General features: G+C 53.8%; 3 protein-coding genes across 25 annotated transcripts; 1 reads left to right on the top strand and 2 right to left on the bottom strand.

Moving 5' to 3' along the window:
• The first annotated feature begins 220 nt into the window (after positions 1 to 220).
• On the top strand, positions 221 to 5,467 carry Eif5a (eukaryotic translation initiation factor 5A). Of its 12 annotated transcripts, XM_030246050.1 has the most exons (8): positions 788 to 1,016; positions 1,745 to 1,838; positions 2,701 to 2,730; positions 2,843 to 3,028; positions 4,158 to 4,262; positions 4,451 to 4,582; positions 4,678 to 4,751; positions 4,838 to 5,459. In XM_030246050.1, the coding sequence occupies exons 4-7, from the start codon at positions 2,864 to 2,866 to the stop codon at positions 4,738 to 4,740; spliced, it is 465 nt and encodes a 154-aa protein (XP_030101910.1). In that variant the 5' UTR covers positions 788 to 1,016; positions 1,745 to 1,838; positions 2,701 to 2,730; positions 2,843 to 2,863; the 3' UTR covers positions 4,741 to 4,751; positions 4,838 to 5,459. The 12 variants fall into 12 exon arrangements, with proteins under 12 accessions (NP_001160065.1, XP_030101910.1, NP_001160063.1 ...); NM_001166593.1 differs by lacking the exons at positions 788 to 1,016; positions 1,745 to 1,838 and adding an exon at positions 221 to 357 and having other exon boundaries at positions 4,838 to 5,467; NM_001166591.1 differs by lacking the exon at positions 1,745 to 1,838 and having other exon boundaries at positions 793 to 1,016; positions 4,838 to 5,467.
• Gps2 (G protein pathway suppressor 2) lies at positions 5,123 to 8,199 on the bottom strand. 3 transcript variants are annotated; one of them, XM_030246187.1, is made up of 11 exons: positions 8,109 to 8,199; positions 7,746 to 7,906; positions 7,318 to 7,427; positions 7,134 to 7,246; positions 6,961 to 7,040; positions 6,789 to 6,871; positions 6,395 to 6,548; positions 6,225 to 6,314; positions 6,067 to 6,146; positions 5,886 to 5,981; positions 5,123 to 5,755 (listed from the first exon to the last, which is right to left on the bottom strand). In XM_030246187.1, the coding sequence occupies exons 2-11, from the start codon at positions 7,837 to 7,839 to the stop codon at positions 5,525 to 5,527; spliced, it is 1,131 nt and encodes a 376-aa protein (XP_030102047.1). In that variant the 5' UTR covers positions 7,840 to 7,906; positions 8,109 to 8,199; the 3' UTR covers positions 5,123 to 5,524. The 3 variants fall into 3 exon arrangements, with proteins under 3 accessions (XP_030102047.1, NP_001344835.1, NP_062700.2); NM_001357906.2 differs by having other exon boundaries at positions 5,585 to 5,759; positions 8,109 to 8,159; NM_019726.5 differs by having other exon boundaries at positions 5,585 to 5,759; positions 7,746 to 8,159.
• Positions 8,200 to 8,354: 155 nt separating this feature from the next.
• Positions 8,355 to 20,452, bottom strand: Neurl4 (neuralized E3 ubiquitin protein ligase 4). Of its 10 annotated transcripts, XM_006532909.2 has the most exons (30): positions 19,994 to 20,452; positions 18,727 to 19,171; positions 18,460 to 18,525; positions 18,016 to 18,314; positions 17,735 to 17,846; positions 17,557 to 17,645; positions 16,576 to 16,648; positions 16,194 to 16,458; positions 15,772 to 15,953; positions 15,576 to 15,661; positions 15,291 to 15,453; positions 14,997 to 15,195; positions 14,839 to 14,915; positions 14,677 to 14,755; positions 14,167 to 14,342; positions 13,952 to 14,083; positions 13,575 to 13,720; positions 13,277 to 13,501; positions 13,087 to 13,185; positions 12,801 to 12,962; positions 12,467 to 12,631; positions 11,760 to 11,918; positions 11,265 to 11,444; positions 11,066 to 11,153; positions 10,854 to 10,961; positions 10,591 to 10,735; positions 10,325 to 10,437; positions 10,085 to 10,250; positions 9,257 to 9,364; positions 8,962 to 9,052 (listed from the first exon to the last, which is right to left on the bottom strand). In XM_006532909.2, exons 1-29 carry the CDS (start codon positions 20,279 to 20,281, stop codon positions 9,271 to 9,273), a joined length of 4,581 nt encoding a protein of 1,526 aa, XP_006532972.1. In that variant the 5' UTR covers positions 20,282 to 20,452; the 3' UTR covers positions 8,962 to 9,052; positions 9,257 to 9,270. The 10 variants fall into 10 exon arrangements, 7 of the variants coding, with proteins under 7 accessions (NP_001013432.1, NP_001278047.1, NP_001278048.1 ...); NM_001013414.3 differs by lacking the exon at positions 9,257 to 9,364 and having other exon boundaries at positions 8,355 to 9,052; positions 19,994 to 20,363; NM_001291118.1 differs by lacking the exon at positions 9,257 to 9,364 and having other exon boundaries at positions 8,355 to 9,052; positions 14,173 to 14,342; positions 19,994 to 20,363.
• Positions 20,453 to 20,517: the final 65 nt, after the last annotated feature.

Genomic DNA, 20,517 nt, shown 5'->3' with positions numbered 1-20,517 from the left:
AAGAAACATTAGACATTTCCTTTTAGAAACCTCAAGCCGACCTGGGAAAACAATCGGAAACGCTATGTAGTTCTCTTTATTTAGGATTTAGAAAGGAAAAGCTTCTATGCGAACCTTAGGAATCAACACTAACCAGGGTTTAGACAAGATGGTGGCTTGTATCGGATAGCTCTGGATACTGAAACTATAGCGCACAAGTTGTGTAAAGTACCGAAGCCGGGATGGTTGTAATCCGACCACACTAGCGTGAGAGCAGAGTCTCCCACGGAAAGCAGTCTCTTGAGCACGTGCAGAGCTGGGACAGCGATTCGGAGAAGAGCCACACACCTAACTAGAAAGGTTCTCAGAAACGTGTTTGTGAGTTGTTCAATTCCAGTTAAAGCCGAGGTGTGGCGCCTGCTCAGACGCATGCGTTCTTGACGCCGCAAGCAGCACAGTGGCGTGGTCTTTTCAACACCCCGCGTAGGGACGACGTCTGAGGTGGAAGGGGCGTTTAGGATTCCTAACACGCATGCGTTGAGACCCAGGCGTTTCCTTCGGAGGGTGTGGAGTGCAGGGTTCTGTATTGCGCAGCCGCAAGGGTTGCCCGGTAGAGCGAGCTGTCGCTCAAGGGGAGGGAAGAAGAGGTTGAAGGGATTTAAAAAAAAAAAAAAAAAACCCGGTGCGCCTGCGCATTGCCGACTGGTTGGAAGCACTACGGACTGGAAAGGGGCGGGGTCACGTGTGTGCGTCATCCGATGGGTAGGTGGGAGAGAGGGTGGAGATCGGGGAGGGTCCATGCGCTTGCGCAGTGCGGGGGTGGAAGGTGGTGGAGCTACCTAGCACGCTTGCGCGGCTGTCATAGGGCTGCTTGGTTGGTCAGTGGGGAGTCGGCGCCTGCGTACTAAGACCCGTGTGCAGCAGCGGCGGCGGCGCTAGAGGCGGCGGCGGCGGCGGCGGCAGCACAGTAGCGGGTTCGGAGGCAGCAGTTGGGCTCGCGGCGAGCGGACCAGGTCAAGTCAGTGCGTTCGCGCGAGGTGAGAGCGGGCAGGGCGCGCCTGCGCGTAACCTCGGTTTGAGCTACGAACGAGAGACGGAACTACGCGGGGGTCGGGGAGGGGGGCAGAAGGGAGCGGCGGCTGTCGCCGCACGGGTTCGGTGAGGGAGCGGCGCGAGGTGCGGAGAGGCGGGTGCAGGGCCCGGTTGGCGCGAGGGGTGACGGTTGGGGCCGGCCGGGTGACGTTGGAGCGACGCAGGGCGGGGGACGGCGAGCCGCGAGGCCGCCACGCGGGAGAGGCCGCCAGGCGGCCACGCCGGGGCGAGGGCCCGGGGCCAGATCGGCCCAGACAGGGCAAAGGCTCCTGTGCGGTTGAGGACCGGCGCTGCGCGGCCACGTGAGGTGGGGGAGGGGGCTGTTAGGTGAGGGCATGTGGAGGGGGTTGGCGGCCGGCGGGGGGAGGGGAGGCGGCATGGTCCTGGCCTGGCGCAGCTTTGGGGCAGGGGCAGCCGTAGCACCGGAAGTGTTCCCCATTGGAGGCTGCCCTCGGGGTCCGAGGCCATGCGGCCGAACGTTGACCGGGGCCGCATGGCTGCACGGGGACCCCTCCCCCCTGGCCCGGGCCACCGGAAGCCCCGGGCGACCACATGGTGGGCGCGAGCCGGCAACCCTCAGCGCAAGGAGCTCTGGTCTTTTTTGGGTTTCTCCGGAGCCTTGGATTTTGGCGTGCGGGAGAGACCCTACCCTTGGGTCTCACTCATCCCGCAGGGCCCGTTGCAGGCATATGTTAGTGTTCCCCAGCCTCATGGGCCTCTGGAGCTCATCCCTCAGTCTTCATATGAAGTGAGACGTCCAGCCAGATGTAAGTGGTACTGCTTTGCTGGGGAAACCGGGAAAAGTGGGGAAACTGAGGGCGATTGGACTGATGCCCAACTCTTTCTCGGCCCATGCCGACAGCGCCTGAAAGTAGTGAGCTTCTAGTTCCCCTGCGGTGATCTTCGATCTTCACCATGCCAGTGCCTTCCCTGTCGTGTTTTGTTTGGGAGTTACTGTGTTTTAAAGTCCTTTACTCTGCCAGCCTAGTACGATTTCTATTACTACTACGAATCTTTTGCTTTCATTTTATTGTCATTCACCACCCCTCACTTTCTACTGACTGTACAGGCTGGGCCTGAAAAGCCGACAGGACTGGTGCATCCTGGGAAAAGTGGGAGGGCCATCGACAAAAGGCTGAGTTCCCTTCGGGAACTGAGATCGAAATGTTTGGCAGTGGGATCCTTTAGGAAACTACTTTCTCTCCCTTGACTGCATCTGCAAGTGCACGTTGGAGGCGGGAATCCCCCAAAGAGGCCTTGTGGTTTCCTGTACCAATGACTGGCTTGTGTGTGGACAGGGTGGGGGGGTGGTGTAACAACTGGGTGGGGCCTTGTCCTCCGTCTCCACCCCTCCATTAGCCCCGCCCTTCAGCTGGCTCATTGCTGCTCACCTAATTATAGTCCTGGCAGAGTGTGGGGAAGAGGGGGTGGTTGGTTTCAGTGGCGAGTAACACCTGAGTCCTACTCGCTCCCGGGAAGTAGCCCTTTCCTCATCTCTGGGATTTGGCATCCCAACTCCCAGGAGGCTTCCTTTCCCTAGCCACAACTTTAGATGTCATTGTGGGGGCCCAGGGGATCCCCAGCTGTTTTACCCCCAATACTCAAGCTCTTCAATATGTTTGACTCCAGTTTCAAAGCAGGAAATGCAACTTTATTTAGGTGGGTAATGAATGAAGGGGAAGTGGATCAGTGTTTTAGGGAGGAATGGGATAGATCAGCGATCTCATTTAACCTCCATCGTTACTGACCCTAGTTCTCTTCTTGGCTTTAGTTGGAATCGAAGCCTCTTAAAATGGCAGATGATTTGGACTTCGAGACAGGAGATGCAGGGGCCTCAGCCACCTTCCCAATGCAGTGCTCAGCATTACGTAAGAATGGTTTTGTGGTGCTCAAAGGCCGGCCATGTAAGATCGTCGAGATGTCTACTTCGAAGACTGGCAAGCATGGCCATGCCAAGGTTAGAATCACCTCTCAACATCTTGCCTTCCCTGCAGCTCCCACACCCCTAGGACTCTGGGCAGTGAACTGTTGGCTCTAGTCTTGACCCCTTTTGCTGTTTTCCTTTTGTTCAGCACCCAGTTTTTTGCTCCAATTTAAAACTAAACTGTTCCCAGTTTCTTCTGTAGGGTACCTGTCATGCTATGTTTTTTTCCTCCCTCTTTGTGCTAGTTTTCTTTTGGTTTGTATATTCAGTTTCTTATTCTTGACCTTGGGCTCCTTGTCCAGGATTTCTCCAGTCAAGGACCCCTCCTCCCAAGGCAGCATTCTTGGGGTGCTCCAGTCTGCATTCTCTAATCACTGCTGCTGCTCCTTCAAATTCTGGCTTCCCCTTTGGGGTTGTGATAAATCTCAATGTCCTCTACCTTCTGCTGACTGTCCACTGTTCTTTGGTTTACTTAAGACGGCATTCTTTCTCTTAGCTTAGACTTTCTGACTAGTTGAAATTTTTGTGTTATATTTCCTATCCTTTGTTGACATTAAATATAAGGCGTGCTCCTCTTCTGTTTTCCTTGCATACTGACTGCACAGTCCCTCTGCTCTTCTCCTGGGTTATCGTCTTCAGATCTTTTACATTCCTTTGCTTCATTTTCTCAGCCTATTCCACTTGTCCACGTTTGTCCAAGAAACTTTTCCCCAGATACTTCCCCAATAAAATAAAACGGTCTCATGTACTCCAGGGTACCGTCAAACTTGAACTTCCTTCCACCTCTACCTCTCTAGTGCTGGGATTACAGGCATGTGTCACCATGATTGGCTTATGTGTTAGGCATCGGACCCAACGCCCTGTGCTGCTGGGCAAGTGTTGTGAGCAGTTGGGTGATATCCTCAGGTCTTGCCAGTCAGTTTTTGAGACTTGATGTAAATGAGTTCCCTGAGACTGACTTCCCTCACTTGCTAACCTTCAGATGTGATCTTTTAAGACCTTGAAGACTTTAGTATATCTTTCTCACTTGGTTCATTTATAATTCCTTAATCTTTACCCATAACATGGCACGCTCACCTCTCAGGCAGTAAGTGACACAGACATTTGTCTCATACTTCAAAAATTGATTTGTTGGGTTTCTCTTTATGATATATGTACACAGGTCCATCTGGTTGGCATTGACATTTTTACTGGGAAGAAATATGAAGATATCTGCCCGTCAACTCATAATATGGATGTCCCCAACATCAAACGGAATGACTTCCAGGTATGTTATTAGGATGAAGATGATTGGTGGCTTAGAAGAGTGTGTATGTGGGGGCGGTGTTGACTGCACCTTGTGGGGAAAGAGGGAGCTGGTAAAGGCTGTGGAGTGAAGGAAGTTGCTGTCACTGTAGTTGGTCTGTCCATTCTCTTATACTTAACCTACTTGTACCTGCTTTTAACTTCTCCCAGCTGATTGGCATCCAGGATGGGTACCTATCCCTGCTCCAGGACAGTGGGGAGGTACGAGAGGACCTTCGTCTGCCTGAAGGAGACCTTGGCAAGGAGATTGAGCAGAAGTATGACTGTGGAGAAGAGATCCTGGTACGATGCCCCCTCCTTGCTTTGTATGCTGCTTTGATCCTTAATTCGAAGTCTTTCAGTTAAGGCATCTCTGGACTGTCATTTTGCTTTTCCAGATCACAGTGCTGTCTGCCATGACAGAGGAGGCAGCTGTTGCAATCAAGGCCATGGCAAAATAACCGGCTTCCAGGTGAGAGAACGCACCCCCCACTGTCCCCACACTTACTGTTGAAGTTACATCCTATATCTTAAACATGATTTCTTTCTCTTGCCCAGGGTGGCGGTGGTGGCAGCAGTGATCCATGAGCCTACAGAGGCCCCTCCCCCAGCCAGGTTCTGCTCTGGCTGGGCCCTTGGCTGGACTCCTATTCAAATTTATTTGACGTTTTATTTTGGTTTTCCTCACCCCCTCAAACTGTCGGGGAGACCCTGCCCTTCACCTAGCTCCCTTGGCCAGGAATGAGGGAGCCATGGCCTTGGTGAAACTCCCTGCCTCTTCTCTCGCAGCCCTGATGGGGGAAAGGGAGTTGGGTACTGCTTGTGGTTTAGGTTCCCCTCTCCTTTTTTTCTTTTTAATTCAATTTGGAATCAGAAAGCTGGATTCTGGTAAATGGTCTTGTGCCCTTTATCCTACTCATCCCCGATCTGGTCCCCTGTTCTCCATAGTCCTTCACCCCCAAGCACCACTGTACAGACTGGGGACCAGCCCCTTCCCTGCCTGTGTCTCTTCCCAAACCCCTGTAGGGGTGGTGAGAAGAGGAGGGGGGGAGGGGACACGATCCCTCCTCAGGCATCTGGGAAGGCCTTGCCCCCACGGGCTTTACCCTTTCCTGTGGGCTCTCTCCCTGACACATTTGTTAAAAATCAAACCTGAATAAAACTACAAGTTTAATATGAAGCCCCCAACTCAGTTGTTTATTTGTTGATTGAAAGGTACTTTTAGAATCTAGAAATGCTGAGACTTCATAGTAGCCTTTGTGGTTTAGGCAGTTGGATAGGAAGCAAATAAACAGCACTCAGGCATGATGGTGGGTACATTTTGTACATTTTATTGGTTTGGGGCACATAAGACCCCAGCCTGAGGGATGGAGGGTGGGCTGGAGCTCTCTGGTGGTTACTTGTGATAGAATCTTGGGTTCTGGCTGTGTTGGATGAAAGGGAGTCGGGGGCCAGGTTGGCTGGTGGTGGCAAAGCCTGACTGGTAATGATAAGAGTTTTATCAGTGGGTAGGTATTCCAGCACTCAGCACAAGGGGGAGGGGACAGTTACAGTAAGAGGTTAGTCTTTCCCTGGTAGTATATGTAGGTTTGATTGCCAGCCTTACCTTCCCTGCTGCTTGTATCTGTACGGGAAGCTGGGGGGAAGCCAGGAGTCCAGGGGCTGGATGCAGAGCTTGGGGGTGCATGGGCCGCAGAGAAGACTAGGAGACAAAGCTGACCTTAAAGGGAGGCATCCTGGGGCTCCCCTCATCTTAGCACCTTGGCCTCCCAGGACTCCATACTCACTGAGTCCGAGAAGCTGGTCTGCTGGTTGGCATGCTCCATCTGTTTCTGCAAAGAGAGGGTACTGCCGGGCTGGAGGAACCCTGAGGGGAGGAGAGTTTGAAATGAGCAGGTGGCAGTAGGACTCCTGAAGGTAGGGCTCCTGCCCAGGGGGATCTCACCTGTCTGAGTGGGCTGAAAGTGGCCATGCACTGCATAGGGTTGTGGCTGTGGCTGAGATAGGTACTGCACTGCAGGAAATGCTGATGGGGCTGAGGAAGGTGGGAGATGATCTGTTAGGGTTTGATGCTCTTGCTCTTCTTGCCCCTAGTCTGAGGAGAACAACACTCACCTCTGAGCTGCTGGCTAGGACTATAGGCTGGTTGTGTTGGCCCATAATGAGGTGGGGGCTGAGCAGTCCCATAAGCACCCCCTGGACTGCCTTGGAATTGTCCATGTTCTGGGGTTCCTGCAAAAGCAGCTGCTGATCCCACGTAGTGCCGGGTCTAAGGGGAAATGAAAGCTCACTGCTTAGGAAAAACCCCATATGTATATATATATGCCTTTACGCTCAGCTCCTACATACACATGCTTGGTATATTTGTTCTTGAATGATTGGGATTAACAGTACTGATCCACAGAAGGAGGAGACATGGAGTTAGGATCAGATTTCAAGACTAGTCTTGGCTAGTAACTTAAAAAGCCAGCCTGAAGAGTTAAAAAAAATCAAAAAACCTTTCCCTCACCGTAAGCACTTGTGGTCCAAACATCTGCTTGGCTCTGTCAGCTGCCATCAGAGTACCTGGGCGATTGTGTCCTCCAGGGCTCCCTAGAAAGGGGGAGAGGTTTCACGATGCTAAAATAGGCAGCGACCTCCTGGAGAACTCCCCTGTTAGGCGGTTTCCTCAGTCCTCTCACCCTGCATGCTGAGGAGGTGGGTTCCTGTATGAACCGTCAGGCTCTGCTGGTATGCAGCTGATGTCAGAGTGGTTAAGTCACTGGAGTGGAAGGAAGACAGGTCAGTTAGCCTCTTGCTATTAGATTGTCACCTGTGCCACTGCACAATTTTACTTTTAGCCATCTCATCACACCTCTGTTCCTTTCGCCTCCGTTTTTCTTCCTCATGCAAAACTTTCTTGAGCTGCAAGAAAAGCTGGTGCTTCTCCTCCTGTAGAGCAGAAAGCTTCTCCTGCAGCTTCAGGATCTGGAAGAGGGACGAGCAGCTAAAGCAGGGAAAAGAAGGCATCGAGAAACAAGTGTGGAGAGGCTACTTACCTGTTCCTTGGTCTCCTCTAGTGACATTCTCTCTTCCATTTCCTTTTTCTTTCTTCTCTCCTGCTCTTCTTTCATCTTCTGTTCCATCATCTTGTCCACCTCTTCCTCCTCTGAAGAATCAGAACGGGGAAGTGGCAAGGCGGTGTGAATAAGCTGAGCGTTAGACTGAAGACCAGCAAAAACCAGTTACTCCATCACAGCCACAGGGAGAACTTGGCTTCATTAGGTGCTCTCCAAGGTCCTTCCCAGCCCAGGGTTCTGGTCTGGAACTTAGACTGGGCCTCTTCACTCACACCCCGAAGGCGCCGCTGCCTCCCTCTTAGCCTCGCCAGCAGGCGCACAGCTGGGCCCGTGGATGGGGGCAAGTTCGTGGGTAGCAGGGCCACCCTGAGCCGAGTGTCTGTCCTCCCGCTCTGGCCCAGGCTCACCCTGCCGTTTGCGCTCCCGCTCCATCATGATGTGCCGGTGCAGAGCCCTGGCCATAGCGTTGGAAAGCTTGGGGCGCTCCAGGAGTGCGGGCATGATGCTGTTGGTGACGCTTGGGCAGTGGGCACCCGACTCTCACTGACTGCCAGACCTCAGGCGGGGCCTGCAGGGAAGTGGGAGCTTAGAGAGACTGCGACGCGCCGAAGCGGAAGCCCGTCCGCCGCCCGCTCGCCACTTCGATCACGTGTCCCGGGCACCAGCGTCCCTCCGGGGTCTCTGCCTCAGCGCCGGGGCGCGTGCGAGGGTCTTAGGCTCCGCGCCCCCGCCCCTCCCTCGTAGCCCTGGCGCCAACCCCCGCAACCCGCCTTGTCGGCGCTTTCTCCGAGGCCTTCGGCGCGCCTTGGCCTCTACGTCATATCCGGCGGCCAGGATAAATCCTTCCGGAGTCACGACGGCAAACGGCACAGCCGATTGGAGGAAAGGGAAGGCGGAAGCGCTTAGAGACGGGTGCCGGGATGTCCAAACTCCATGTGGATTTACAGAGCGGCCTGGGATGATAAAGCCCCTAGAACTCTTCACTCGCGAGGCCGCGGGAGACAGAGGCGGAGGCAGATGCTCTGAAGACAGTATTTATTGGCTCCTTAGAAATCAGAGTCAGTAACAACTGTACAGAGGCCCACAGCGTCCTCGGGCAGCCCTTCCTTTTACCCACTCCCTCCCCATGGCGCCCAGTGGCCACGGAAAAAGCAGCTTCATGTGGGCACAGAGAGACTCCTTTGGGATTCACAGTAACCAGAAACAAAAACGGAAATAAATTAAGTGATATGGGGGAGGGTAATAATAGGGAGTCATGTTCCCCAAGTCAGTGCATGAAGGGGGGACCCCGAGACGAGCTGGGCTCCCTCTCAGCAGAGGGAGTGTGCTGGGCCCTGAATGTAGAGATGTGCTTCACACCTGCTCTAAATCAAAGCCTGCCTACGTGCTCCTCCTTGCCAGGACAGCACTGGACATGCTCTCAGTCACGGGAATGAGGTGGAGGCAGTCGTCATTCAAGAGTCCTGGGCTTGAGGCCCGGCTGTGCTTGGAGTAGTGGTATGTCACCCCTTATTCCACTCGTACCAGCAGGGCATAGAGGAGTGTGGCTCCCTTCTCCTTAGTGACCCACTCAAGTTCCGATGGGCTGAAGTGCTGGTCAGGAAGTTCTCTGAGGGCCGCAGAGGGAGGGCCAGGAGTATAGGAGCCAGGGCGCACACACACCTGAAAGGCCACCTGAGCCTGGTGTGTCCGCTGGGATTTTGGGTCCCGGAATCTGTTAGCCAAGCAGAAACGAGAGAAGAGTAAGGCTCCCAAGGTCCATGACTGCTAATTCTGCCCCCTCCACCCAGGCCTTGCTGTTTTCTGGGAAATACTGTTCACCGTGACTGGCTTAGCACCAACTATTGTGTATGTAGTACTCTCCTCCCCTGGCCTGCTCAGCTAACTCCTCCCCAGCACTCTTCATGTGTTTATTTACCCTGGCACTCTAGTTCACGTCTTCCAAACACTCCAAGTGCACTTCTCATCTACTTCACCCACTTTTGGGAGACAGTATAGGGTCTCTACCAGGCTGGAGTCAACCTCCCTATAAAGGAAGGACAACCTTAAACTTCCGACCCACTGACCCTGCCACTTAGTGTTAGGACTCCAGGAATTTGTTACAATGCGCAAGCACAGTTTAGGTAGTACAAGGGGTCAAACCCATTGCCTGGTGCAGGATATTTTGAAAGACTTGGTATCCATACACATTCAGAAAAACAGGCCTACAGATGCACTCATCTAATCCACACTCAGCATGGAGATGGAACCAGGAACTGAGTGTTCAAGGCCGGCTTCAGATACAAACCAAACATGAATGTGAGGCCAGCTTGGACTACTTGACATCCTGTTTTAAGAAAAACAAAAACAAAAACAAAAACAAAAAAACCAAAAGGGGCTGGAGAGATGGCTGTTCTTCAAGAGGTCCTGAGTTCAATTCCCAGCACCGCTTACAACCATCTATAATGGAATCTGATTCCCTGTGGCCCATGTGTTTAATCCCAGCACTGGAATTAGAATTTCTAGGTTCAAGGCCAACTTGGTCTACAGAATGAGTTCTAGGACAGCCAGGGATACATAGAGAAACCGTGCCTCTGTGTGTGTGTGCGTGCATATGTGTGTGTGTGCGCGCGCATGCGTGTGTATTACGGGAGGGAAGGAGGAACAGTGACAGGTAAAGGTGCATCCAGGAACAAGCAGGGCAGGAAGGGTGCGGTGGGTGACTGAGCACAGCCCTGAGCCCCTAGTGCTCCCGGCATGTACTCACTGCACTTTGGAGGCCAGCATCTCTGCCCCGGCATACTGAAGGGAGGGGGAGAGCAGCACTGGAGGGGGCTGCTCTTCCCGGGGAGGTGCACAGTTCTCACCAGGCTCCTCAAATCCCACCCCAGGCTCTCCCTTCAAAGGTCGGCAGCTCAGGATGGAGGTAGTACCTGTGAAGAGACCTGGGTGAGGGCAGCCCCATGATTCCTCCCAAGATCCCTCAGCACAGCCCACTCCATGATACCTGCTCCCAACTCCCCTCGGTCCAGCACTCTCCGCACAACAGCTACACTGCTTCCATGATATGCCATGTGCCACTTCTTTGTTAGTGTGCCAGCTTCCAGATGGGGATTCACCCTAAAAGGACAGATAAGACCACCGAGTCAAAGGTCACTGGTTCCTCAAGGTCACCCCCACACAAGGAATGCTGTCATCTTGCCCCTCTTGGGACTCTTCCTTTCTCAGGGAAAACTGCCCAGAGGAAAATACATGCCTGAGGCCTGTATGTACCTAAGGTTGAACCTGCACCATCCGAAAGGCAGGGCGTACTCCCGGGGAGGCTCTCCTCGGCGCCTGTGGGCCTCATCTCCTCGCAACTTCCGGCAAGATTCACAGTAGCATAAGCTACGCTTCGGTGGAGGCATGAAATAATCTTCTATGGGACAATGATTGACAAGCTGGTGAGCTGGCCCTGGGTCTCAGCCACACTACTGCCCTCCAGCCAGGGTCCAGAGCCATGGGAGTGAGGCAGGCTCTGGAGGCTTAGGACGCACCAGGAAGCAACAGCAGTTCTTGGAAGCGGGAGCAAAGGGCATGGTACTCGCAGCTCTTTAAAGGGCTAGCAGCAGGCGGTGGACCCCAGCACACACTCTCCTTGATACCTGGAAGGGCAGGGGAGGAAGTCATAAGAGCTGGGCTAGGAAGTACTGGATGGGGCATTGATGAGCAGACAAGGGCAAGATACCATCCCTTTGGGCTAGCGCACCGTCTACCATATCAGCTTTTTCCATGTCCCCTTGAGTTCCAGCAATCTTCCCACTGGCAGTCCCTGGGTCAGGGCTCACAATTGTCACCTGCAGAGCAAAGTAGTCAGCCACCGACTGACAGGTCCCCGGATCCCTCTATGGACCAGAAGCTTGCCAGGCTCCTAGGACTCCCTTTTCCTCTCCTCTGTTGCCACTAACCTGCTCACACTGTCCATAGAGGTCCACCAGTGCATGGCATGGCTGGGGCACATCTGGTACAGCTACCCCTTGGTCCACCCCATTGATGTGGAGATGAAGCCCTCCAGAGGAGTCTAGCCGCAGTCCCAGGATGGTGCCTTCAGGGCAGGTGTCAAGATTTGGCCCAAACTTCTCACAGATCTGAGAGGAAAGACCTACTATCTTTAGACATCAGCTCCTTACCACCACACCAGCATCTGTCCTGCCCGTTCACTCTTTCTAGGTGCCAGTCCCTAAGCTTTGCCTGTATCTTTGCCTACTGCCTAGGCCCTATTCCCAATTCATTTACCTAGAGTCCCCCTTTTTACTTCCAACTTTAACATTCTCAATGGCAGGAGCACAGGAGGAAGCAATAGGCCAAAGGTGGTCCGGGTAAGGACATGCACGTCTCCCTTTGGCCAGCTCCTCTCCACTCAGAGGCTTGGGTCACTTCATTCTTCCTGGGTCCCTCCTCACCTTCAGACCATTGTGGAAGACACCCCGGCCCCGCAGGAGCCAGGCTGCCCGTTTAAGGGCACAAGCAGAGGCAGGGAAGTTAAGCCTCTCAGGTGGGCAGGTGATAACTCCCAGAACAAGAGAAGATGTCCACTGTCGGTTCAGGAAGTCTATTCGCACCTGCACGAGAAGGGACTATTCTACATGCACAGCTTACAGACAGAGGCCACCCACCTACCCACATCAGTCTCTGTACAGAGTGTGACCTGCCTGATACACTGCCCTTCTTGATGTTTGTAGAGAGCAGAAACTATCAACTCTGATATCTCCTTCCCTGTCTCTACTGCTGCAGGGAACAGAATCCAGGCCCTTGTACACGTCAAACAAATGTTCTACACTGAACTGTACCCCCAACATCCTTTCTCTTTGAACCCTGGTCTGTTCCTAAAGACTTCCTTCAACTGGCTTTTGTTCTTCTGTTTGGTTTTTTGTTCTTTTGAGGCATTTCTCTACATAGGCCTGGCTGTCCTGGAACTCATTATGTAGACCAGGCTGGCCTTAAACTCACAAAGATCCGCCTGCGTCTCTCTGCTTCCAAGTACTGGGAATAAAGGCATGTGCCACCACTACTAGCTCAGCTGGCTAATTTCTTACCTATCTTTTCATTTGCAAGAGAAAGGGCCTCTCACCCTGGAGTAGTAATAAGCTAGGCAGGAAGAAAGGCACACCTGAACAAGCATATGGGGCACCAGGGGCTGACTGATGACAACGATGCCCTGGTTATAGCTGGCCACCCGAGTGGCTGTGCGGTTCCCGTTGGATAAGAGGATATTCTTCCCATGGTTCTCCAGGAATTCAAGGGCTGTGGGCACAATCCCCACTTGATTCTGGCCCTGGAGTGGAAATACAGAGTGAGCTAAACAGGATATCAATAGCAGGTTTTACCCACTACACTAGAGTGCACACAGAGTTCAACTATGAACTTTGCTGGACCAGGAGATAGATCCCACTACCCTGGTAACTGGTAGCGTAGCAACCCAGCAGGCCCTAATGCAGCCTTACTCTCAGCCCCTGCTCCTCGACCTCATCATCTTCCTCGACCTCACTGCCAGTGTCTGAGCTGGGAGAAGGCGGCTGGGTGCCTTCTGGTTCCTCCAGCCTTGTGGAGCTGACAATGGCCACACTGCGTACTGGCCCATACAGATCCAACACAGCCCACACATTCTGGGAACAGACCAAGGAAGCAAGTCAGAAATCAGCACAAGAAAAAAAAAAAAAAAACAGAAATCAGCACAAGAACTCCAACCAACTAGTACCTCCCCAAATTCAAAGAAGCTCTTAGATCTACCTTGGCAATGCCAGCGGCAGCAGGCCCCATATCTTCTCCATCTACCAAGATGTGCATTGTGTCATCTGCACACCGACGAATGCCCACACGGCTTCCCACCTAGATCCAAGGTTCAACAAGGCCAGCTCAGTGATCTGTCTCTACTCTCACCCCTAGCCCCCACCGCCTGCTCCAGTGCCAGGTGCTTCACCCCTAGTCTCTCGAGGTTCCGGCCATAGTTCATCCTTTGGAGGTGCCCATCACGCCTCACTTCACAGCTGGACACCATCCAGGTGGTCTTTGTCCGGAGTTCAGGCAAGGAAGGAGGCAGCCCTGGACCACTGCCCGCTCCAGGCCCCATGTCCTCTGGTGCAAGTGTGGTCAGCCCCAGCCGGAGGGAGCCTGCCCACTTCTCGTCTAGCTCTTCCACTTTCACCTGTGAGAAAGCAAACATTGGGTGGTCCTGTCTGACGGGCTGGTAAAGCCCCTTCTACTTCTCTGCAGCCCACCTCAAAAACTTCTTCAGCCTTGAGCTCTTTGGTGCTGAAAACGAGGCCATGTGCGTAGCCAGCCACACGGACTGCCCGTGTGCCATCCTCCTCCAGAGTGACATTCTTGCCACACATGCTATGGAATCGGTGAGCCACACCCGCCACTGTGGAGAGATGTTTGGTAAAGGGGTAGGGTTAGGTGACTACCTTCAGACAGGCTGCTGGTGAAGCTAAGGCCCCATCTGCCATGACTCAAGACCTCTGGACACCTTGCACCACAGTAAGACTCAAGATGCCCAGTACATGGTATGTTAGACTCTGGGAGTCAAGGAGATTATGAGACTCTGTGTCTCAGATATAAGTACCCCCCTACTCACAAACTCCTTAAGCAATACCTGGGGAATGCAAGGGGAATGACTTCTCAGTGGCAGTATTGCTGGTGGCCAGGCTGTTGTCCATGGGGCCGGTAGCATTGGTGATAGACACTTGGACACACTGGCCATAGAGATCCACAACTGCATACACCTCTGTGTAGGAAAGAAGGCATCAGAAGCCTGAGGGCCTGATCCATCTGAGCAAAGGGGGGCAGGCTGGAAGCCAGAGTAGTCACCTTTACCCGGAGGCAAGCCTGAGCAGGCAGCGCCTTGGTCCTGTCCATTAATGAAATAGTGCAGATCACCCTTGGCAGTTCGCATCATGCCAATTCGTGCACCTGTGCCCAGCGCGTCCAGATCACACCCATAGTTGTTGCGCATCGTATTGCCATCTTGCATGATAGCTGTACCACTGAGAAGACAGGAGGAGGGATTTAGCTTCCCTGCCTCATCACTAATTGGCCCCTACTCGGTCTCTGCCTATCAAAACCATCCAGTGTTATGGACATCAGGCACAGAGACTTGACCTTAGTCTGAGGCCCAGTTCTGTCTTTGTCCCTAGAATTCCCACAGAGAAAAGCAGGAACTGCTCTGTGGGCTACTTGGGTGGGAATTCTCAGAACTGAGGAGAAAGGATATTAGGTTCCAGAGTCTTTCAGTCCTATAGCCACCACAGGCTTAGTTGTCTGATATTACCCAGCTCCAGCCATCCCTGCTAAGCTGGATTCAAGGTTAGACGGCCTAACCTCAGCATCCACGTATCATAGTCAATGTCTGTCATGGTGTTGGGAAATTCTAGGTCTTCCGGCCGAATAGCAGTAACTCCTAGGAGAAAACACAAGGTAAGAAGTGATCCCGAGGACCCAGGGATCCTGTACCCTACAGTCCCTGCACAGAGGGTCCCTCACCAGCTTCGATGGAGCCTGACCAACGATCTACCATCTTCTGAATGACAATTTCAAACAGTTCTCCATCCCGCAGGGCTCTGTCAGGGAGAGTGGGGATCACTAAGGCCCTACGTAAGTAGGCAGTGGGACAGTAGAGACACGAAAATCTAGAGACTGACCGGTTGGAAATGACAATGGCATCGTTGAACTCGCTGCGGCAGTTGTGGCGGAGAGCAGTGCGGCCACCATTGGTGATGACTGCATTACTGCCGTGCAGCTGGTGGAAGCGAAGGTCAGAGCCCCCAGCTGCTGAGGATGGAGAACTGGGAGACATCTGGTTGTTTCCTTCAGGGAGTGGCTCAGAGACTGGAGGCACCTCTGCAATAGTAGATATCACCCATTAAGTCTCTAGGTTTCTTTAAGGATTCCCAAGGCCACCCTAATCCTCTACCCCAGCCCTGTCGGGCCCTCACCCACGTCATCCACAATAGTAGCCTGGGCAGCCTGGCCGTAGAGATCAACAACAGCATAGACCCCCGGGGGGACATTCCAGGCAGCAGGGCCCTGAGTCATCCCATTGACGAAGAAGTGGAGCGTTCCATCCTCCCGCCGCACCACACCCACGGTGTCCCCTGCCTTGGAAAAAGTGAGGCTGGAGTGAGGAGTCAGGCAGAGTTCCTGCCTGAGATGGCCCTGCATCTACCAAGCCTCCCTGACTCCCCCAGAACTATATCCAATCAGTATGACTGCTCTCTCACCTTGAGGCGGTCCAGGTTGTGCCCATATTCATCTAGGATGGTTGTCCCATTGTGCATGACCCCATTCCCAGTCATCATCCAGGTCCCTGTAGGAACAGCAGTGGCAGCAGATAATGAGGAACAAGGAACAAACTGTAACCCTGGAGCTGCTGCTTCTCTGGCACCCTGCATCGACCCTGCCCTTCGTGGGGCTCACCAGAGCGTAAGTTGGTCATAGTAGAGGGTAGCTGGAGGTAGGCAGGGTTATGGGTGGTGACACCAATCTCAATGGAGCCAGCCCATTTGTCCACCATCTTGTCAATGCGCACCTGGAACACCTCTCCATCCCGGAGGGCTCTGCTGCTCAGTACCACGCCATGATTGAAGTCATCAGTGGCACTGGGGACACAGCAAGTGAGGACTCAGCTCTCAGCATACTGAGTGTGTCAAGGCTTAAACTAGGAATATTAGTCTGATACCCACTGCCCCAAGACAACCAACCAGATCTCTTGCTCCCAGAAGTCTTCCCCTTTCTGTCCAGGGCTTCCTATAACAGACACCCTCCCATGTTCCCACCTCAGTGCCCCCGCATCCTATTAGGGCCCCCTTGCAGGTGTCTTCCCATCCCATGGGTCATACTGGGGCCTCAGGGCAGTGCGTCCTTCGTGGGTGATAGCTGCCTTCTGGCCACAGTTAGGATGGAAGAGCAAGCGTTCAGGTTCTGCCTGGGCTGCAGGGGCAGCACGACGAAGAGCACCCTCGGGGGACAGAGCCCTCAGGATAGCGTTGTTCCGGCGGAGACGGTCACTGTGGTTGTTATTATGGACGATGGTCACTTTCACTGCCATTCCATACAAGTCTACTACACCATATACAACTGGTGGTGTCAATGGAGTAGCTACGCCTGTAGCAGAACAGGATGAAAGAAGAGTCAAACAGGAAGAGCAAGCACCACAAGGAAAGGTGAGGTATGACCCACTAAAGGCCCTGAGCCAGGAGTCTTTCTTGTGTGCCACCTTACCCTGATCGATGCCATTAATGAAGAAGTGTAGGGCAGAGTTGGACTTCCTCGTGAGGCCAATATGGTCACCCTCCTAACCAAAGAAGAAAGACCCTAGTCTGGAATTCAGCTACACTCAGGCTCAGGTTCCAGCAGTCCTGGGCACTTTCTGCCACCCCATTTCACAGGAGACCACCCACTGAAGAATTTCAAATAAAGCCACTCTTGGGCAGGAGCTGGGTCCCTGCTTTCCAGACACAATAATTCCACATTTCCTAAATGCCCAATGTAAAGTAGGTACTAAATTAAACTTTTCTTTTAAAAAGATTTAAATATTTCATTTATGTGAGTACATTGTAACTGTCTTCAGACACACCAGAAGAGGACATCGGATCCCATTGCAGGTGGTTGTGAGCCACCATGTGGTTGCTGGGAATTGAACTCAGGACCTTTAGAAGAGCAGTCAGTGCTCTTAACCTTTGAGCCATCTCTCTAGCCCTAAATTAAACTATTTTAAAAACAATCTTGGAGCTGGTGAGATGGCTCAGCGGTTAAGAGTGCCGACTGCTCTTCCAAAGGTCCTGAGTTCAAATCCCAGCAACCACATGGTGGCTCACAACCATCTGTAATGAAATCTGATGCCCTCTTCTGGAGCGTCTGAAGACAGTTACAGTGTACTTACATATAATAAATAAATAAATTAAAACAACAACAACAACAACAACAATCTTTTTTGTTGTTGTTGCTCTAAAATCTCGGCCTACTTAGTGCTATTGGGCTAGAGCTGTAACTCAGTGCTAGAGCACTTGCCACACGTGTCCAAGGTCCTAGGTTCCATTCCTAGCACCAAAGGGAAAAAAGGTGCTACTAATGAGCATACCTTAGCTCCTGCCAGACGGCCTTGCCTCCTCAGAAGAAGCCTCATGCAGAAAGGGACACTGCCTGGTGGCCCAGGTGGCCGGGCTCCCCTGGACTGCCCAGGCTGCTGTGCTCCACACTCACCTGCAGCTCGTCCAGACTGAACTCGCAGTACTCCCGCCGAGTGCCTTTGCCGTTGGTCAGGATCCCACAGCCACTCATCATGATGGTGCCTGGTAAAGATGGACACCTGGTTAGGGAAAGGCTGTCTGGATCTCACCAACTCCAAGCCTGTGTCCCTACCCCTACCCAGAGCTGGTACCTGACTGCAGGTTGGTCATGGTGGCTGGGTACTCCAGGCTATTGGGGTTGTGGGTGGTGACACCAATCTCGATGGAACCAGACCACTTGTCTACAAGCTTGTCGATCCGGATCTGGGGTTGAGTGAGAGTAGACAGGTCCAGGAAATATAACAACAGAAGACAGGCCCTCAAAGCCTTGGTTCTTCACCAGTTGTTGGCATATTGCCGCCAAAGATCAATCCCTACGTTTAGCTCCAAATCTTTGGCAGGAAGCACAGTCAGACTCCAGGATTTTACATACCTCAAACATTTCATTATCCCGAAGTGGGCGGTTGGTCATGACAACTCCATTGTTGAATTCATCCAGGGGCCTCCGGCGCTCTGCTGTCTTATTGTTGTTGCTGAGTTTGATGAGGGTCCCACACTTCTCATGGAAGAGCAGGGCATCGTTGGAAGTGAGGATGGGAGAAGTGGCTGGCCCACTGGATGCCAGTCCGTCCCCTGCTGGTGGGGAGCTCAGGCTCACATTAAGGAGGCCCCCATTGTAGGCAGACAGGATGGCGTTGCTCACCACCTCAGACAGCTCCATACTGGCAAAGTCTGTAGCAGCAAGAAGAAGGAAGTCAAGACAGAGCTCTCTTCCCCACAGCCAGCTTGGGACCCTCTTCTCCCTACCGTCTCTTAGATCCCACCCTGTCCGCCTCAGTACCCACTCCCCTTCCCTGGCCTTCCCCGAAGCCCTCACCATTATGCGAATCAAGGCTGTTAGGAAACGTCTCCGGCCGTGCCTGCGCTGGGGACACCATGAAGGCTAGGGACCAGGTAGGATGGGAGGGGAATAGGGTTCAGCTCATGCTTCAGGGCCCAGTCAGGAGACCATCTCTTCTAACCCCTCTATTCCCCTGTAATGGCTCTGGGCTCAATGGTCCCTTCCCTCCCCCAGCTGACTTGTGACTGCTTTCGCCCCATTTCTTCAGCCAAAACTCATGTTTCCCCGAAGCTGTGTTCTCACCTTCATCCACAGAGGTCCCCTGTTCCAACAGGGCTGAATCTTCTGGAGGGGCCAAGGGCTCAAGGGGAGGTGTGGGGACAGGAGTGGGAGGGCTGAAGCCTGGCTCGGAGGGCAGCACAGTGATCTGGGTGCACTTGCCATAAAGGTCCACAACAGCCCAGACACGAGCAGGCAGGCCTGTGGCTGCCACACCACAATCCCGCCCGTTTACCCAGAGCCGGAGCTCCCCAGTGGCTGTGCGTTCCACACCCACACGGTCCCCTTCGACAAGCTGGTCCAGGTCCTGGCCATATTCCTCCAACACAGAGCGCCCGTCCCGCAGCACTGAGCAGCCTGACACTACCCAGGAGCCTCCCTTCAGCCCGGTGGCACTGCTCGGGAAGTCCAACACACTGGGATCCAGTGCTGTCACTCCAATCTCAATGGAGCCACTCCAGGAGTTGACCTATGAGAGGGTGGTGGACAGAGTTTCTGTATGAAATCCCATCACCAGAGGCCACATTCCAGAGCACCGTGTGCCTCTCACCCTGTCCTCTGAGGCCACTGACATAGACACACAAATAATTTTTGGAACTAGCCTCCATAACTACCAGGACCCACTGGCTCTCAGCATCTGTGTCTGCTGACACGTGTTTTAGCACATCACCCCCTCTACCCACTGAACAAGCTGGTTAAAGGCCCTGGTTTTAACCCGATCTCCTCTTACTTCCCAGTCTCTGTAGCTCCTCAGCCACTCCAATCCCATGCTTCTTAGGTCCACAATGCTCGCTCTCCTACATCACTCTCATTCCCAACCCCAATACTCTAGTAGGGCAAAGCTCCACCCAAATTCATTCTCTTCTCTTTCCAAATTCGTTTTGGAGTCAAGCAAGTCACATACACTCCCTTTTTCGCATGTCTCCTCATCTATCTTTCTGGTTTGGGACGTTTGTCAACAGTTTGCGCTTTTTATTATTTCTCTACTCTTCCATCTCGGGCACCTGTCAGTCTTCCATCCCTAAGAGATTGTGCTAGACGTGTTCACTAGCCATTCTAACCACCGGACCCTGGCTCCCTGTCCTGCGGGAAACGAATGCTCCTTCAGAATGAATGTGTCTGCTCCGTGTCCTTCTCCTTTCTCTTCCCCGGTGCACTACAGTGTGCCGGCTCGCTATCGGTACCTGGAGGCTCGGTTGGAGATGCAGACCTTCTGGCAGTCCTACCGCTTCTCCCTCCCGTCCCCTCCCACTCCCCTCCACACCTCGTTTCAGCTGCCCCGGCTTTGCACCTTGCGGTCGATGCGGACGGTGAAGACGCGTCCATCGCGCAAGGGTTCTCGGCTCAGCACCAGCCCGTGGTTAAACTCTTGGCCCGGCTGCTGCCGCCGCGCCGTGCGCCCGCAGGCCGACAGGCTGACCAAGCGCCCGGTGCGCGGGTGCAGCTCCCCGCCACCGCCGAGACCCCCGCCGGACCCCAGGCCTGGTCCGCTGCTGCCAGGGCCCCCACCCCCGCCGGGCCCCGGTCCTGGCCCGGGGCCCGCCCCAGAGCCCCCACTCCCACCCGACCCCGCCGCCATCGCCGCTGATACCGCGGCCGCGCGACAGCCGCGCTTGGCGGCACCGTGGCAACCGCGGCGGCCAGACGCCCTGGGGGAATACGGCCGGGGGGCTGGGGCCTGGTGTGCTTTACGGCACTGAAGCGTCCGCAGCTAAGGAACCGAGGTCTCTCACGAGGGGAACGGAAGGACGACGGGGTCGGGGGACTGCTTTACGGCCCAGCGGGACGACAGAGGCTACGAGAGCCGGGAAGATT

Source organism: Mus musculus, chromosome 11 (genome assembly GCF_000001635.26).
Source record: "Mus musculus strain C57BL/6J chromosome 11, GRCm38.p6 C57BL/6J".
Taxonomy (NCBI): Eukaryota; Metazoa; Chordata; class Mammalia; order Rodentia; family Muridae; genus Mus; species Mus musculus.
Note: the sequence above shows the minus strand (reverse complement) of the source record. Positions and strands in the feature narration are given on the sequence as shown.